The following is a 17,756-nucleotide window of genomic DNA, read 5'->3' as shown; positions in this document are numbered from 1 at the left end:
CCTACACTCCAATTTCTTCTCTCCTTAGGCCTCCTGTCTTTCTTACAGTCTGCTCCTTCTTCAGTGTTTTTGGCCATTTCACTGCAGGGGCTGTGTATCAACAGCAGGAAGACAAAAAGACTGGCATATCTTCAGTACTCTCAATCACAAAATGGTCCCCAAGAGCCAGACATTTCAAAAAGCAACTTACCTTAAGCAGGCTTGCAATACCAAGATGAAGCTATGTATGTGGAAGTTTTCGTTGTCATATTTTATCAAGGTTTCCACTGAGCATGTGTGAATGGAGTTTTTCAGATATACACAACCTGGTTAAATGAAGTCAAAAGAGAAGGGGGTTACAGACTTTATAATGGTTGCTAGTTTTATAGGCAATAAACAGTATGTTTCTCCTTTTCATTTTCCTTTGGAAAAATACAACCACACATTTTCAAACAACAGAAATCTGTTAATAATTGTCACATCATTGTCCATTGCTATTATGATCCAAGTAAAGACTCATTGTACTAAGAATTACAACTAAGATATTAAGTAAATCTATTACAATCACTGTTCTTATTCCAGATGTACCCACATAAACTACTAAGACTGGATTGCAAGTAATGTTGAAATCTACTGGAAGGTAAAAGAGTTCAAAAGAATGGGTAGATTATCTTCAAAAGACAAAACAAAAAGACCAGGGCTCTAGGTGGATAAAGAGATGAAAAGTTAGGATGGCAGTATTTACTGCATATATGTTGATGCCAGAATGAAAGGGTTATCCACAGGGCTTACTGTAGACAAAATAAATGGTAGGAATATGAATAAAGTTAGCATGAATCACTGTATTGCCGATGCTCCTTCTTAATAATTCAACAAAATTCAGTAAGAGTATCATGAAGTTCATTAGTATAGGCTGCCATAATTACCAACCTAATACCCGAGGTAACAAACAACTTATCATTTAATGGGTGTATCAGGAAATAAAGAATCATTAACAGGGAGTATCCAGAAGTTATCTCTGAATGAAGCTGACAGAGAAGCTAACTTATCAGTATTATCTGTGTCTATTTCTAGACAACATATGTCAAGATACATAAAAATTTGATGTGAGCTTTGAACTCCTGGCAAATGTCAGCATAGTCTTAATGCACCTTTGGGATAACAAAGAGTAGAACAAAGACTGATCCAGTAACGTGGGTCTGATTTCCAGAAGAGTGTCTGTGTAACCTGTTATTTTGGCATCTGCAACAGATTAGGAGTAACAGTGTTGAGATTCAGGAGAGAGGTTTTCAAAGGCATCTTACTGCATTGGCTTCAGGTGGGATTTGTACACTTACACCCCCCCTTCCTATCCCTTTGCAAATGCTTCTGTGATCCTCTATCAGTCAAGTCCTATAAATAGGTATCAAAGTATTACTGTTAAGGTTATCTGGCAACCTAAAAATACAATTATTAAGCATATTCTCTCTTCATTATCTTTAATTTACACTAAGCTGTGGTGAACCACTTAGATACAATCTTTAGATCCCCATTACTTTATGGCAGAAAAACAGTAGCTGGCCTCAAAGCGGATCTTCCTTCAACCTCCTACACTGTAAATATGCTGTAAGTAAGATGAAGTAACTATTCCCAATTCTACTAGGAACTTATTTTCTGGTAAGACAAGGAAGGATGGAAGAACATCACCTTTCTCTAGAAAGCTGTCACAAAATTCTGCCCCATCAAAATCAGTACTGGAAAAGGGGGCTGTCTTGTCCTTTGCTCACTGCAGGCAGGCTGGGTAGAAACTTGTTCTTTGGTTTTGCTATAAACCACAACACATCTGTTTGAAACACAACAGGAGCTCTGCTATTATAGGTTGGTTTTTACAATCATCATAGTTACTGTTGCTGCAGAGAATCCTAGCACTGGCTCTCCACTGTACCTGTACTGTGCTTGAAGAATTCATGAATCCTTAACCACAGTCTTTCAGATTAGGTGCTGATCACAGAAATAGCCAGTGCATTGTTAATTATTCAGTAGTGGACTGGAACTCTGTATTCCTTCTGCTGTTCAGAAATTGGATGGTAAGGAGAAACCTTGCTCTCTAGATTGGAGGTGGGCTGACCTTGTATGCAAATGACAGTATTTAAGCTGACAAGGTCAGGTTGATGTTCTTCAGATGAAAGATCCAGAAGTAATGAAGGTGAGTTTGCTTCTCCAAAGGGGATTGCAGCAACCTAACATTCTATCTTTCAGGAACGCATCAAAGCTATGCTTTATTATTCTTATTTTAATAATGACAATGGATGTAAACGGCTGCTTACTCTCTAAGTGACTGGGAAATGTAAGGGTGAAACACCACCTGTGTCACAGCCAACAATAAAACTGCCATTGACATTAATGGAGTTAGAATTTTATTCTTTCTTATTTTTTTTATGGCTTTTTAAAATAAAACTGTAAGCTTTAAAATTGGAAGATGGTGTTAAGCCCCACAATTTTTGTATTCCAGGCTTTCCACAAATCTTTAGGTAAACAGAAAATGAAGAAACATCCAGTAGTAGCAGCTCACATGAAACAATGACCAAGAAACCTAGAATGCTGTTGTCTACACACAATTATCATTTCACACACGCTTTACAATTAAACGGTTATGAAACCCTGATCTACTTCAATTTCTGGAAGATATGTTCCCATGTTGTACAATATCATTTCCATAACTTCCTGTCTCAACTGCTAAACACACCTTTCCTGCTTGCTTGCTTTCTGAATAATTTCAAAGTTATTATTCCATTTTCTTTTGGATCTTCTCACTCTTAATCTGTATCCTCTTTTCCTTTTACCATCCTACTGCATTATAACCAAAGGCAACTTCACTACTCACCCAAAAGCATGTCCAAAAATAGAGATAGCGTCTAAAGGAAAATAGACAGTAAACACATAGCTCATTGTTGAAATACTATTTTGAGCTGAAGAAATATGCTGAAACATAATCTATGTTGTCAGATTGAAATTTGGCTATGAAAATATTGACTACTAGTCTGTTATACCAATTTCATTATGGAAATGTCATTCTTTGGCCTCAAGTAATAAACATCCAACAAGCTATTGCTTTGCTTGCTGTTTTACCTACCCTATGCTAACAACACAAAAGCACTAAACCCAGCACATAACCCCCAGAACAAAATAACCCTCAAAGCCAACTAACCAAGGAGAACAGAAAAAAATCCCTCCAAGCCCCTCCAAAACCTCTTCCATGCACTCAAAGAAAATTTCCTGAATCATATCACTTCCATCTGAAATTACATTTCTGCAGTTCCTAGTATGTCAATACAACTTTTTCACCCTCAAGGCTCTGTGCCCAAAAAGTAATTAATCATCTTCCTCAATGTAATGTAATTTTCCCATTACCGCTATTTTGGACTCAGAGGACCAGAGTTATCAGAAGAAGGACTAACTGGGATTTGAATATTTTACATAAAATATATTACAATAAAATTAATAAATAATTAATAATTGAAAATTAGCAATATACTGCCTGTGATTTTAATTATTATTTTTTTCTCTTAAAATACAAATAGTTCTATTTATTCCTCAATTCTTTCTTGGCTGAGGGACCTGGGGGGTTCAGTGTGGAGAAGAGAAGGCTCAAGGGGGACCTGATCGCTCCCTACAACTGCCTGACAGGAGGTTGTAGTGAGGTGGGGTCGGTCTCTGCTCCCAAGGAACAAGGGACAGGACAAGAGGAAACGGCCTCAAGCTGCACCAGGGCAGGTTTAGATGGAGCTGAGGAACAATTCCTTCCCCAGAGGGTGCTCAGGCATTGGAACAGGCTGCCCAGGGCAGGGCTGCAGTCACCGTCCCTGCAAGTGTTCACACATGGTGTAGGCGAGGCCCTCAGTGCCATGGGTTAGTGGTGGCCTTGGCAGTGCTGGGAATGGTTGGACTGGGTGAGTTTGAAGCTCTTTTCCAACCCGGTTGTTTCCATGATTGGCAAACTGTAAGAACACTATTTTAAAGTAAAGGCATGGTAAGCTCATATGTTCTAATGAGTCATGTTCCAAAACACTTACATCTTTAGGCATTTTAAGCCAAGCGTGTCAAGCTGTTACAATGCTGCTGTAGTTTACACCGTCTTTGGCAAGTCTTATGTCCAGTACAGAATGAGGGAAGCTGACGGAGAGTTTAATGGTCCCGTAGGAACTTCTTCTGGTGGCCACACAACCGCACAAACCAGGGTTCAGCCACATTTAACGCGCCATAAGATGCTACTTCGGCAATTACACAACCACTCACCTCACCTCACGCCTGAGGCGACGAGCCCGCGACGTCCCCACCGCCCGCCGGCGGCTCTGCGCATGCGCCCGGCGGCAGCGCTCCGGCTCCCGGCAGGGCGGGGTAAGGAGGGCGCGGTGGCTGGGGTCGCGTGAACGAGCGTGTCAGCTGACCGCATCTCGTGACGGTGCCGGGCCCGACGGCGGCTGCGTGGGGAGGGCGGTCTCGGTGCCGGAGCTAAGATGGCGGCCTCCAGCGCCAGGCGCTGAGGGAGCTGGAGCGGTGTAGCGGCTGCCGCCGGGGCAGCTGAAGGCTCAGGGGCGAGGGCTCCGCTCAGCAGCCCTTCGCCCTTATCGCCGGCAGCGGCGGGAAGTGCGGTGCTGGTTGGGGGCAGGTCCGGGCAGCGCAAGGCTCCCCGGCCAGGTAAATCCCAGCGGCGGGGGAGGTGAGCAGGAGGAGGAGGAGGCGGCGGTGTGTCCCTCCCGCTGCCTCCTTACAGCCCCGGGCGGGCCGTTCGGCACCGAGGCGCTGTCGAGGCCTTGCGGGTGAGGGCGGTGTGGGGAGCGCGGCAGCGCTCTGCCGCCGGGGACAGATGCTTACGCCCGCGAAGCCCCCCCGTGTCTTGCCCCAGCCATGGAGGGGCGAGGGGCGGGCTTCGGGGGGCGGCTTGCGGCGGTGAGCAGCCAGCTCCTCCCCTGTTGTGGAACCTGCTTTATTGCACTCCCGAGCCCTTCTCTTCCTGTATCTCGGAGCAGGGGAAAGGCTGGGCTTTTCTCCAGCCTCAGCCTGCCTGGTGCTTCACTGCTCTGTGCGTGATGCAGCTTCTGTAGCCGTGGGGCAGAGTTTGTCGCTTTCCTAGATGAGCTCTAGCGTGTCCAGTGAGAAAAGATATGTTACTTTTTGCCTTCAGGCCTCAGATCAAAATATACCCTTCATGAGATGCTCTGGGAAGAGTGGGAGAGACAAGGAGACTTGCTCTCACAAAGATGAGATTTTATGTCTTTTTTGAGTGGTAATAATATGCTTGAAGAGCATGAGTAGAACTACATGTGTCTTTCAGAAAATCTGCCCTTAATGTGCTTATTTTTCCAGAGGTTTCTAAATTTTTCCCTGGATGCTTTTTACTTGATATTTTTTTGCTTTCCTCAAGGCAAAACAAATCGACATCCTCAATGGTTTTCTGCCCGCAGTGAGCTGCGTGCAGCCTTTGAGATAGATTTCCTGTCAGGTGCTGTGGAGCTTGCACCTTGATAGCTGTCTCTGCTGAGGGCCAAGCTCTGAGCTGTACAAATGTGCTCAGTGCTTCACTTGGGGTGGGGAGGGTTTGTTCTGTTTTCAGCTTAGTGCCCTCAAGCCCAATGAATGTTTGAGCGTGCTGTTCAGAGGGAAACATAGGCATATACATTTATTTAGAGCCTTGCTGTTAGTGCAGCTATTCTCTGCTCCGTGGTTGGTTTTGAAGTTAATGTAATCTGAAATGTATTTTTGCTTGCTCTCTTGTGCTCTTTCAGGAATCAGATCTGTGGCAGTGAGTCTGAGAAGCTGAGTAGGTAGCGGCTTTGTTTCCTATGGCTTAGTACCAATTAAGTAATACTGTGTTTCACAAAATAGTCCTTGCTTTGGAACTGAAATACTTTGAAGCCAAAGCCTTTTCTTGTTAATTAAGACTGTCTGTGCAGGCCACTTGCATGCAGTGACGTCCACAGGAAAGGAGGTAGGCTGTTGAAGGGATGCTAGTGGCTCAAGTTCTGTCTTTGAATTGGGTTAGGAAGATGCTGTTCAAACAGTCTGCTGTGGTTTGGTTCAAAATAACAGGACCAGTGTTATAGATGTAAAAACTATGCTTGATTCTAGTTGCCTTCAGTTTATAGATCTGCATCTTGGTCTGATTCCTGCCTGCTAAAGGCAGCCAAGTGCCAAAACACTTAACCAGAGATTACCGACTCCTTTCTGTTATTGCTGACAGGCTTTTTCCACTTGCAGATTTCAAAGTGTTTGGAGACTCAGAGCTGAGGATCTGTCCCTGGGTAGTACAGAGTTTCCAGGAACTTTACCTTGCCTTTTAGCCTTGCTGGAATAAACTTCTCGGAAGGTTTATTTCGTATGTGCAGCTCGCTCCTCTGGGAGTCACGGTGGTATTTTTCAGCTTCCGAGCATGTATTTGTCCTCAGGGACTGAATCACTGGGAATTTCCACATTCGAAGCAGTGTGCTGGGGATTGGTCTGAAGGGGCAGATCTGTGTTTCAGACTGAGCTGGTGATTTGAAGCTCAGTAAGTGAAGCTTCCTGAGGTAATGAAGTAATTCTTCAGCTGGCATTCAGCTGTATCTTGCAGTGTTAACTTTCAACTATTCAACCTCTTGATTTGCATCACAAAAATATTCTCATGCCATAAAAAACTTACCAATTATCCCACCTCACTAGTAAGACTTAAAATAGAACAATTTTCTTGAGAAATATGACAAGATGGTCAAAACATGACTGAAAAGGAGCACTTTTTTTTTTTCTTCCTCCTGTTAGCGAGTAAACCATTCTATTCTGACCCTGACCTGCCTTGCTGGGGAATGAGACTGGTTCCTTGATACAGCAGCATGCTAATGTAGATGGAAAAGCATTCTGGTTGTCCTCAGTGAGGGAATGGGGCAGTCAGCTGGAGGATGGACCATCACTTCTAGTAGTAGTGAGGTTGAAATTCTCAGCCCATTTGCAGCCTGGACCACTGAAGTACGCGATGCTGATGAGTGTGGCAGACTGTGCTAATCCTCTCTTAAGGATCTGGTGGATCTCTTGTCTTTCCCCTTCTCTTACATTAAGGGCTATGAGTTTCTGCACAACAGTTAAGAAATCTCAGCTTCCAGAGGCGATGAGGCTGTAATACCTAAAGAGCAGAGTTCCTGTTTAGGGACAAGGAAAAAGTTTAGTGTTTGTTAAAAAGAATCTGGCAAAAGGCAAACCTGCCACTTAGCACACACAGCACTAAAAGAGGCAGATGGCTAAAGCATTTTGGTGCAGAAAAACCATGTATTTAAAGAATGCCTTTAAAGCTCCATGAGTAGATGACTGGAAATGAGGCTTCAGACCTTGAAGCTAAAAGGCAGGTGTGTAGAACCCCAGAACCTTGGTGGAATATTTTTCAGTGCTTTGCTCTCATTTCTTTCCAATTGGTCCCTGTTTTTATGTTCTTGCTATGTCTTTTCTCTGAGAAACCACACTTGAGCTTGATGTGAGGATCTGTACCTGTGTCATATAGACTTTCCAGGAACTCTACCTTGTGTTTTAGCCTTGCTGTAATACTCCTACCACCCCAGTGGAATAGAGGAGTAATCCTGTGTGAAGCTTTGAAGTGCTACCTTAGCATAGGTTAAACCTGCACTTAAAAATACAGAAGCTTTGTAATAGCAGAGGAATAACATAATCAGGAAAAACTGAAATCTAAGTACTGCACTAAACTCTGTGAACCTGTGTCCACACTTCTCACTGTTTAAACTGAGGGATGTATGTATAATTACAGCTCTGCCTCTTGCTTTGATGCCTGCAAGGTCACAGCTTTGTTTCTAACTCTCCATTCGTTAGTTTGAGACTGACTTGTCTCTGTTTCCTGAAATAGCTTCTGTTTCCCAGACAGTGGCTTTGTCTGAAGAATGTGAAATCCTGGAAAAGTGGGAAGCGTATGCAAGTCGAACACACCTTGTGTAATACACCTATCTGTATAGCTTAAACTCTGAGGCAAGGGGGAGTCCTGGCAGCAGTTCAGGCCCTCTCACTTTGGGGGTTGTTAGTTCTGGTACAGGCAGCTTACAGAAGTGTGGTTTCAGGTTTTTTCACCAAAAAGCTGTTTCACTCCTATTTGCAGTACTACAAGAATCAAGTAGGAAAGTATTGTTGAACTTCTGTTTTGTGGGAAAGCTAATTCAAATATCCAGGTACTAGGGAGTGCTGTAGTTAGGCACCCAAAAGGAGTTGCTCGCTCTTCCTCAACCAGATGAAACCTGTTCATAAGCTGCTACTTCCAAAGTACTTGTTGCTTCTACCCAGAGGAAGTAGAAGTCTGAACTAGGTGTCTCTAGTATTAAGCTTTTGAGAGCCATCAGTATCAGATAGCTGATGGCTGTGCTGCAAAATGTGCAAAATAACCTTAGAAGTTGTGGTTTTCTATTGTCAGGTATCCCAGGATGCTAAGATAGTCATTAAAATTGGGGCCTTTTTGTCCTGGATAAGTCTATGGGTGAAATAAAGAATTGAACTCAATTTTTATGTTGGTCAACTTCTTAAAGGTCTCTTGAGTACAGAAAGAAGAGGTAAAGGGGAGCCAGGAGGCTTTCTTATTTTGGAAAATTAATGTGATATGACCACTATAAGCAGGCCACTATAGCTTACACTGGTAATAAGGCTGAATTTTGTGAATACTAAAACCTGATGTGCTCTGCAAAGTCAATGGTAATTCTATCTTTGGTACTGAAATTACATCATAATTTGATTATCTACATTGTAGATAGTGTAGTAAAAGCGATGCTACGCTGCTTTTGCCAGAATGAGGGAAGGAAGAGAACTTCCTGGTTTCTTCTGAAATGTTTTTGTCTTTGGGATGAACTATTTCCTTTCATCTTGCTCTTACTGTGGAACCAAAGACAACTGAAAAATGATTGCTGGGCTTCAACACGGCAGCTCAGAACACTGGGCTATTGTTAGCCTTGTTCTCTGTTAAACTGCAGGAAGATGTGTGCAAGAATTAATTGTTACTAGATTTTGGCATATATTGTCTCTGTGTTAAGTCTTCTCAGTGGGAGACAGAGTTACAATCACTGTCCAGAAAAGCAGTGAGTAACGCATCAAAGCTTTATCATTTGAATAGTTTCCATTAAATAAAAAAAGCAGTCTAGGGAATTTGTCACTTCACTGCATGTACAGTACTTCATGTGGCAGTATCCTGACCAGCAGTGACGTGCTGGTGTTGAAGCCAAGGGAAAGTAATGGAGGCTCATAAAATGAGTGTTTCTCAGTTCAGTATTAAGACCAGATGTTTGCAAGTGGGAGAACATCTTGCTTTAAATACTCTACAGCAGGTAGCATTCAGGTCTGGGAGACTTAATAGAGCTGGTCAGAGGAGTCTGGTATTAGGGAACCTGGAATTACAGCAAAATAGATCTCATAATCCTATGCTTAGTGGAGCTAGTCTTGTTATAAGCCTTTTATTTTATTTTTACTAACACATTAGTTAATGTCAAGAAAATGGCTTGAAAAGAGGGTTATTGGGATTGAGTATCTGGCACTGTGTTCTGAAAGATAACTTCAGATCTGATAATTTTGTATTTTAATGTGTCCTGCTCTCCAACAATATCTGTGTAGTTGGGACACACGGAGTGTAGTGTTTTGATGCTTATCCATGGCAATTACAATGCAACGTAGTTCTTACACTGGGCAGAATGGAGGAGTTCAGGTGTATGTATATATGCTCTTGGATATCTGCCCCTCCTGAAATTTTGTTCCCCAAAACTGGATTTAGAGAATTTAACTTGCCACAAGTCAGTGGGGGATTAACTCTGAAAGCTTGACTCAAAAATTGAGTCACTGAAATGTGTAAATACCTCTTTTCTCCTTTTCCAGCAGCAGTACCACCAGTTCTCTCCAGTAGGTTGTGATGATTGTGCTGGTCATTCACCTGGGGGCAGGAATTCTCAAGTTCATTTCTGCCAGGCTCTCCATTCTCGTGTTCATGACTACGTAATGACTACAGCAAGACAGCAAGAAAATAGCCTGAAGTTGCAGAGGATAGGAATTAGCAATGAGCTAATGTTACAGGTCATCCATCTCAAAATGAGAAACCTTCCTTTGCTGAATCAAGGAAAATTAGCTGAATGTAAAAAGATAACTGGGGTTAGGTCTAACTTTATAGCAGGGCTGGGGCCGGATTACTTCAGCATAGCTTCAAGCAAGCTATGGATATGAATTCTTGCAGAGTAGCTTCTGCTCCATGTGCCACGTAGTCCATGCATTGTCTGATAAACAAGTATTCCTAATATTTTTTGTTTGGAATTGACATAGCAGTGACTTGAGTTTTCAAGAACAAAGTCTTTTTGTCTTGAAGCATATTGATGATGAGTGAACTTCGCTTTTAAAGGAAAATCATGAGTACTAACAGGATGTATCTTTTGTTCTCAGGGCTTGGCACAGCATGAATATAATTCGAGAAAACAGAGATCTTGCTTGTTTCTACACAACAAAACATTCATGGAGGGGAAAGTAAGTGGTTTAAAGTTTGGGGGTTCTTTTAATGTTTTGTGTGTAATTTCTCCTCTCCAGTATTGGATTTTACTGTGTAGTTCCTGTATTGATGGATGGAAGTTGAACTACAGGCACCTGCTGCTCAGCCTGTGAACTGGATCTTCACTAGAATCAGTTTTGTGGTTTAGCCTTCCCCTGCCCATGTTCCCACACTCTGTAGCTCTGGAATGAACCACCTGACTTACTCAGCTTCTGAGTCTCTTGAAATTACTGTATAAAGCACTAATTTTAAAGTGGAAATGCTGCTTCTTGGAACAGGTTCTTGGAGGAGTAGTATGTTATGTATAGATGAGCATGATCAGTCCATGCATATACTTAACACGTTGTGTAATAGATTATCTACCCAAGTACTAGGTGGGATTGAAGAATTCTGTTACTACAAATAAACTTCAACCCTAAAGGGGGTCTGGAATCTATAAAATGATTTTTCAGTGATGCATCTGACCGCAGAAGCTAGGGAACTTCTAATAAAGCTGTCCATTAAATTGTCATAGCTGTTAGGCTGAGTACATACATACATAAAGCTTCATAGGTTTTTCCTTGGTATCCTTACTGGTTGTTCCTTCTCACATGCATAGTAGTGCTGTGGAACTGGGGTTTTTCCTTGCTACCTAAACATCAACAGAACCAACAGGGTGTGTTGTCTGCACTTCAGGAGCATGAGTACAGTTTTATTCTAATGACGGCGCTAAGAGATGATGTTGTTTGACCAGTGAGATGAAACGGATTGGGTTCTTTTGGGTTTGGTTTTCTTGGTGTTTTTTGTTGTTGTCTGCTGATAAATACTTCATGAAATTTTCCTATCAGTTTTGGGGAATCCTGGGAAGGAAAGGAGGATGGGATTGCAAGGAGTGGCAGCCACAGATCTTTCTCAACTGTTCTTTGAAGAACCATGAGATTGCTTTAGTGTCTAATCAAATTGCTCCCTGCCTCTGTCAGCAAAACTTAAAGCCCTGCGTAGTTCGGAGTCGAGACTAGACTGAGCAGTTCTCTTGAGGGCAGAATCTTTCCTTTATCAAGACAAGTTCTTGATTGACTTGAAATTAGAAGTTTAGTGTTTAGTTTTACCTCAGCACTTCTGTAAATTGGGTCCTACCCGAGTTAAGATCCATGCTTTTAGATTTGTGTGGGCATGGGTGAAGAAACAGTTTCCTTCACTAATAAAAAGATATTAGGGTGGGGTAGAATGTTAGGACAGCTTGTCCCTCCTAATCTTTCTGTTGCCCAGCAGAAAATATCTGATGTCCTCTTCTGCAGTTCCTGTGGCCTGTATGCAAGCCTAGCGTGCGTGTGATTTGAGCCACTTGGTGGCAATTAGATAGAACTTGGATTGCTTCTGCTACCCAATGCCTTCCATTAAAGAGCCTCTTCCTACATGACGCAGGCTGTTGAAGTTAGAGTAGTATGATCTTGAACTTTGGCAGTAGTGGTCTGATAAACTGTGAAGTATTCTAGAACTTCTCACTAAGTCTAAAGTCTACGACAGAGGCTTAGTTTAAAACTCAGTGACCCTTTACTTTTCACATAATGAAGGGGAAAGCAGTATCTTGTGAGCAGCTGCCTCATGTTGCAGCAGAAGCTTATATGGCTTTTAGTAAGCTAATATTTAAAGACTTAAGTCCACTCAGTTCATAGTTATAATCTCAGTATAATCTATGGATAACATAAAAAAAGGCAGTAACTTAATGTGTAGTGCTAAATGGCCTGAATCTCTTCAAGGGCTGCATGCATAGCAGTTAAAGTGTTTTCTAATAGCACAGATGATGGTGCTCCAGTGTTTTTCTGTTGTTCTATAAAATTAATGAATGCTGTCTTTTGAATGTGGTGGTATAAAATTTGTCTACCAGGTTGATCCTAATTAAAAAATAGGACTTCTAGAGTGCTTGGAAGGAAGTAGTGAGTAATCAAACGCCTTTTTACTGGGAGGAGGAGATTTGCTTCAAATTCTTCTTCTCAAAGCAGCCTAGTATTAGCCTGTACTGCAGACTATGAGAGAGAATTAATGGTAAGCCTTCAAGGCCCAGAGATATAAATACCTTTCTGTGTATTTAGAGGTGAGGTTCTGGACAAGAGTATGTTTAAGCGCTCATGAGAACTGACTTCCGAGTCTCTTCTGTTCGTGCAACAAGACTTGGGTCTTCTGCATTTACCTACGGAGAGGAAATGAAAGAAATGGTAACTCAGTAAACCTGCTGTTCTGTCTTGTGTTCCTTGTCACATCACTTATTAAGAATGCTGGGTAATCAATATGCTTCCTAGATGTTGAAATGCTGGCTTGAGCATGAGGGGAGGAAGGGTAGAGGCCATATGGAAGCTAGTCTTCAGTTACGTGTGCTCATTGCATATCCTTATTCTGCCACAAAGCACTGTGAAGCTCTTTAGTATGGTGAGTAAACAACTAATCCTTAAACAAGTACTGAAGTGCTTTATTACTTGTGATAAGTTCTTTAGAGCAGGATAAAGAAGCCTTATTTGTAAATTATATAGACACAACACCTGCCTAAATTGTGCAACAAGAGAGGAGGGAAGAGTTGGGGTGCTCAAAGGATTTTCTTATCTAAGAGTTGGAGCATTCTTTGACAGACCGAATATAGTGGAATTATTAGCAGCTAGAGTGACTTCAAATGCTCTGCTTCATTGCTACAACTTCTTTTCGCCTGCATCTTAAATAAGGAAAATTCAACTATGTGGAAAGCCAAGCAGGCTTTTCAAATAGATTAAACATCTTTAAGGTGGCAGGTCAATTCAGTATTACAGATTTTTTTCTAAGCTTTGAAGAAAATAAGCACATGCTTTAATTCCTAGATAAATTCTTCTGGGCCAGTAATGGCTTAAACCTGCACCAGATTGAATAATGGAAAATGGTAGGGAATGAAATTTGTCAGATTGACTGTGTCAGGGAGATACTTTTGACTTTGCTATTATGAGACAAGAGAGGATAGGTCAAATAACATGAGACAGCAGCTCTGAATGTATCCGAAACTCTTGCAAAGTTTGACCTTGTATAGAAATGATGGCTTGTACTGCAGACCTGGGATGTGAGAGAGAAGGGACTGCAATGCCAGAGTATAAAGAAGTGGTTTCTTGATGCATCTGATTAGTCTCCCATCTGGTTGGTCCTATCCCTAGCAAACCCACAGGTTACCAAGAACTGAAACTGTATTGCTTTTATTTGGTTCAAATTCAAGAAAGGCACCCGTGTTTAGATTCTGATTCTTTGGTCAAAGAACACTTACTAGAACTGGTTCTGATTCAGGTTTTGCTTGACTTTCTGGGCAGGACTGGTTCCAGATAAAGTCCCCTAAAACAAGAAGTTTGTACAAGTAGTAAGGATTTAGTGTAATCTTCTGTTTCAAACTCTGCTTAGTTATGTTGCAAAACTTTCTGATGCAGAAATATGTAAATAAGTCTCTATATAAAGAGATGGTTCAGGGTATGCTGTGAATGTTGTCTAGGAAATGAAACTGGTAAAGTTTCCATTTTGCTCTTGCTGTATCTGAATTTCTTAGCTTTAGCTCACTGCTGCTTGTTTCTGACATGCCTGAAATGCAAGCAGCTACCATGCTACACTGTTCTTTAAGCACTATAGCAGTTAAAATACCTGTGATATTGAGAGGCAATGACTAGCTGCATATTGCACTATCGCTTCAGCAATCTGAGTGTCTCTGAGTTTAGTAACCCTAATTTTCCTCAAGGTGAAGACAATCAGGCTTGGCCATAGGAACACTTTGACTTGTTACAGTATTGTGAACGGGTGTGTGAATTGGATTATTTCATGTTACAGTTGTAGTCTGAGACAGCTTCAGACAGATGCTTTAGAGTATTGCAGGGACCATTTCCAATCTGTGTAGGGTTTTTTTTTTGGTGTGTTTTTGTTTGGTTTGGGTTTTTATTATAATTTTTCTGATCTGGTAGTGCCTTTCAGTGCACGTTCCAAGAGTCTTTGGTCCTGACTTAGCTGGTAACTTGGGAGAAGATATGCATAAGGAAATATATTTAGTAGTATTTAACTCGTATGTGCCCTTTAAGGCTATATGGAACAGAGGAGCTAAAGAAAATTCCGTATCAATTTCCTGACAATGATTTGTGTATAGCTTCAGCAGGGTTTCTCTGTGACTTCTGGAGAAACTAACATTCTTCTGTGTTCTAGGTATAAGCGAGTCTTTTCAGTAGGAACCCATGCCATCACCACATACAATCCCAACACGCTAGAAGTTACAAATCAGGTAACTATCATCTCTAAAGTTGATTTCTGACTTGCATTCACCATCCAGAGTGAATAGTGGCATTCGGGGGTCAGAAACTATCTAGTCTGAGATCTTGGCAAAACCAGAACAGAAAACTGGTGCTGCCTTCACTAACTCTACAAATATCCAGTGGGCTTTGTACTTTCAGGCAATTTGTCTTTATTGGCCAATAGGTAGTAGTTTGCTTTTGGGTGTGCTGTTCTGAATGAACTGGTGTAAGTTTGATCACTCTAAATCTATGTCCCTGAAGGGAGTCAGGGCAGTTACTTACTTTGCAGAGTGTCAAATAGGAAGCTCAAGCTAAAGCTGTCACGTAGCATGCTAGCTACTGTTTCATTACAGCAACTTACTCAGTTATTATAGGTACTAAGTGGCTTTGAGTGGAGGAGATGGAGCTTTAAAATTACTAACAGGGTAACCTAATTACTTTCAATTGTCTAGTGGCCTTATGGAGATATCTGTAGTATTTCCCCTGTTGGAAAAGGACAAGGAACAGAATTTAGCCTCACTTTTCGGAAAGGGAGTGGAAAAAAGTCTGAAACTCTGAAGTTTTCCACAGAGCACAGAACAGAACTCCTTACAGAGGCACTGGTAAGATGATTTTTTCTACAAGCAAGCAGTAAGTACTTGGTTATCGTTACCATTTGTGGTAGCTTCTTCTGCTTTGTTTCCTTACATAAAAGCAGGTTGTCTTTTGGTGTGTTATGTTAACGTACTTGTTCTAATGTCAGTTGCAGCAATTAATGCATGATTCTTAAATAGTAAAGCTGCAAATACTGACTGCATTGAACTGCAGTGAAATGGTGAGCTTTCAAGGAGGCTTAGTTCAAGTCCCTCAAAACGGGGTCAGCTTAAATGTAGGCTTTCTGGATAGATTGGCTGTCATTTGCATTCATTCATTTTTAACTTTCTTAAATACAGAGATTCAGGACAGACTTCTCAGAAGGAAAAATCACAGGAAGGGTGAGTGCCTGGCTTCTCTGGATCATTAATGAATGATCTCAAGACTTAAACTACTTTGTTCATGTATGTGATGCTTGTGCTGTATACACTACTTAAAACACTTGCAAATTTGTATCTGAAGTCTTGCTTTGAGAAGAGAAAGTCAAGAGTTTGATCAAAAGTAATGGGAACCTTCTCAACAGTAGACTATTTGAGTTCTCTCCCCTTGGTCTAAGCCTTATGCGGTACACTTAAAGACTCTGAATGTTACTGCTGAAATAAATGCCTTTGCCACGTGGTGTTTTATTTGGAGAGAAGGAAGAGCTAAAACAGAAGCTTTGATTCATCATTCAGTGTTTACTACTTCCAACACTTTACTTTCCAATGCTGGATAATTTTCTGTGTAACATCCCGAATGCTTGGTGTGGGAATGTTGTTTCCTAGGAAGATTGTGTATGTCAAATTAAAGACAAGATTGCTATGTAATGAATCTTGGTTATGTAGTAATGATCAAGGCAGTACGGAGTACTGGACTTGATATTTGGTTTTATGCCTTCCTGTCACAGAAGATAGCACTTATTGCATAGAATAGATCTTTAGTGATGAGCATAGCAAGACTGCTGGAATTTGGGTGTCTCCTTTGTCTTGCTCTAGCTTTTGCTGTTTCTTAGTAAGTGTGGTTGTAAAGGAATGTGGCTGCAGGAGGTGAAAAATACACAGTGTAGTGGTAAGCTTACCTTAATTTAGTTTGATTAGCTGAAAAACAGGACCTGGTGCAATAGCTATTTCCTTGTCTAACCACAGTGCACGTTATCTGTGAATAGATCACCTTCTGTAGCAACTTCCTCTTGGAGTGGCTGTTCTCTCTTCAGAATACATTATCAGAGCTGACTTCCTTGTCAGTCGACAGCTACTTGGGTTCATAGTGTTCTAAACATAGATAAGAGCATTAAGAGAAATCATAGGTTTTGAACTTTATACCCACACTGCTTACTAGACAGGGAAAGAACTGTTGCTGTGTAGTAAAGGAGCGTGTGTGGATATCTAAAAGTAGCTCTCTCTGCAGAGATACAACTGCTATAAACATCACTGGAGTGATACGAGGAAATCTGTGATTCTGGAAGTGACTCCTGGAGGTATTGACCAAATTGATCCTGCAACGAATAAAGTCCTGTGCTCCTATGACTACAGAAATATTGAAGGCTTTGTTGATATTGCTGGCTATCAGGGAGGCTTCTGTATCCTCTATGGAGGATTTAGTAGATTGGTGAGTACTAAAACAAAAGATCCTGGTATGGTGCTTAGGTTATTTATAGCTGTATATTTAATAATGAAGCTTCAACAGAATTTGGTCATGTAAGTATGTGCATCTCTGAGACCCAAATGTATTCTATTTTATTAGCATGAAATACCCAGTTATTTATATTTGGATGGTATGTCTGTAATTTGGACGGGGAGTTTCCTGACATTTCTCAAAGTTACAGAAGTGACAGTCAGTGTTCCTAATCCGCCTAAGTGATGAAGAGGTTCTGTTCAAAAATAGATTGGTCAGGGGTGGTGCTTCCTTTTTAGGTCTGTGATTGATATTCAGCAGCTTTGCTTGGGAAATATTGCAGTGTAATGTTGGTTTCAGAATCCTGGGATCCAGGCTTTCTGTGTGCAATACTCCAAGCAGCTGAAGTGAATCTTTAGGAATTAATTTGTGGTCACTGATGTAAATACTGTTACCTTGGTCACTACTAACAAAATAGGACTTTGCACTCTAGATCATGGTTTCTGCTTCTCATGTACTGCAGCGTGCTTTTCTCTGGCATAAAACTAGCAATACAGAATTGAACCTCTCACCTTGCCTAGTAAGGCTGGGTAGCAGCCTTTACAGATAGCAGCTGGGGCTGCCCCTATGGCTCTGGCTTCTCACTCCTGCCAGCCTGTCAGCATCTGTTGCCAACGCAGGGCATACAGGCCTTTACTTCAATACCACACTGATGTGTAGCAGGGTATCCTTTAGGAATAGCTGCTGTACATTGGTGTTTTTGAAGAGCAAATGTGAGC

At 41.5% G+C, this 17,756-nt stretch overlaps 1 protein-coding gene and 1 long non-coding RNA gene across 5 annotated transcripts in view; one reads left to right on the top strand and one right to left on the bottom strand.

Moving 5' to 3' along the window:
- Positions 1-1,026: 1,026 nt before the first annotated feature.
- LOC130611033 (uncharacterized) lies at positions 1,027-4,157 on the bottom strand. The gene is made up of 3 exons (XR_008975141.1): positions 4,032-4,157; positions 1,666-1,801; positions 1,027-1,371 (listed from the first exon to the last, which is right to left on the bottom strand). It is a non-coding gene; the product is annotated as an uncharacterized LOC130611033 (long non-coding RNA).
- Positions 4,158-4,413: 256 nt separating this feature from the next.
- Positions 4,414-17,756, top strand: part of DNAJC13 (DnaJ heat shock protein family (Hsp40) member C13) — a 55,082-nt gene continuing 41,739 nt past the window's right edge. Inside the window, exons 1-6 of one of the 4 annotated variants that reach the window (XR_008975137.1) lie at positions 4,414-4,656; positions 10,393-10,473; positions 14,666-14,741; positions 15,204-15,353; positions 15,684-15,725; positions 16,771-16,971. Coding sequence is in view for 3 of the 4 variants with exons in the window: in XM_057431314.1 (XP_057287297.1) it covers positions 10,406-10,473; positions 14,666-14,741; positions 15,204-15,353; positions 15,684-15,725; positions 16,771-16,971 (537 nt within the window). In the remaining variant the exon portion in view is untranslated. Of the gene's footprint in view, positions 4,679-10,392; positions 10,474-14,665; positions 14,742-15,203; positions 15,354-15,683; positions 15,726-16,770; positions 16,972-17,756 lie in introns of all 4 variants that reach the window. The other 3 variants (XM_057431314.1, XM_057431313.1, XM_057431315.1) reach the window with 3 other exon arrangements.

This window comes from Pezoporus wallicus, unplaced genomic scaffold (assembly GCF_028554395.1).
Source record: "Pezoporus wallicus isolate ANWC-B61680 ecotype Strahan unplaced genomic scaffold, APGP_CSIRO_Pwel_v1 scaffold_11491, whole genome shotgun sequence".
Lineage (NCBI taxonomy): Eukaryota > Metazoa > Chordata > Aves > Psittaciformes > Psittacidae > Pezoporus > Pezoporus wallicus.
This window is presented reverse-complemented; position numbering and strand designations above follow the sequence as displayed.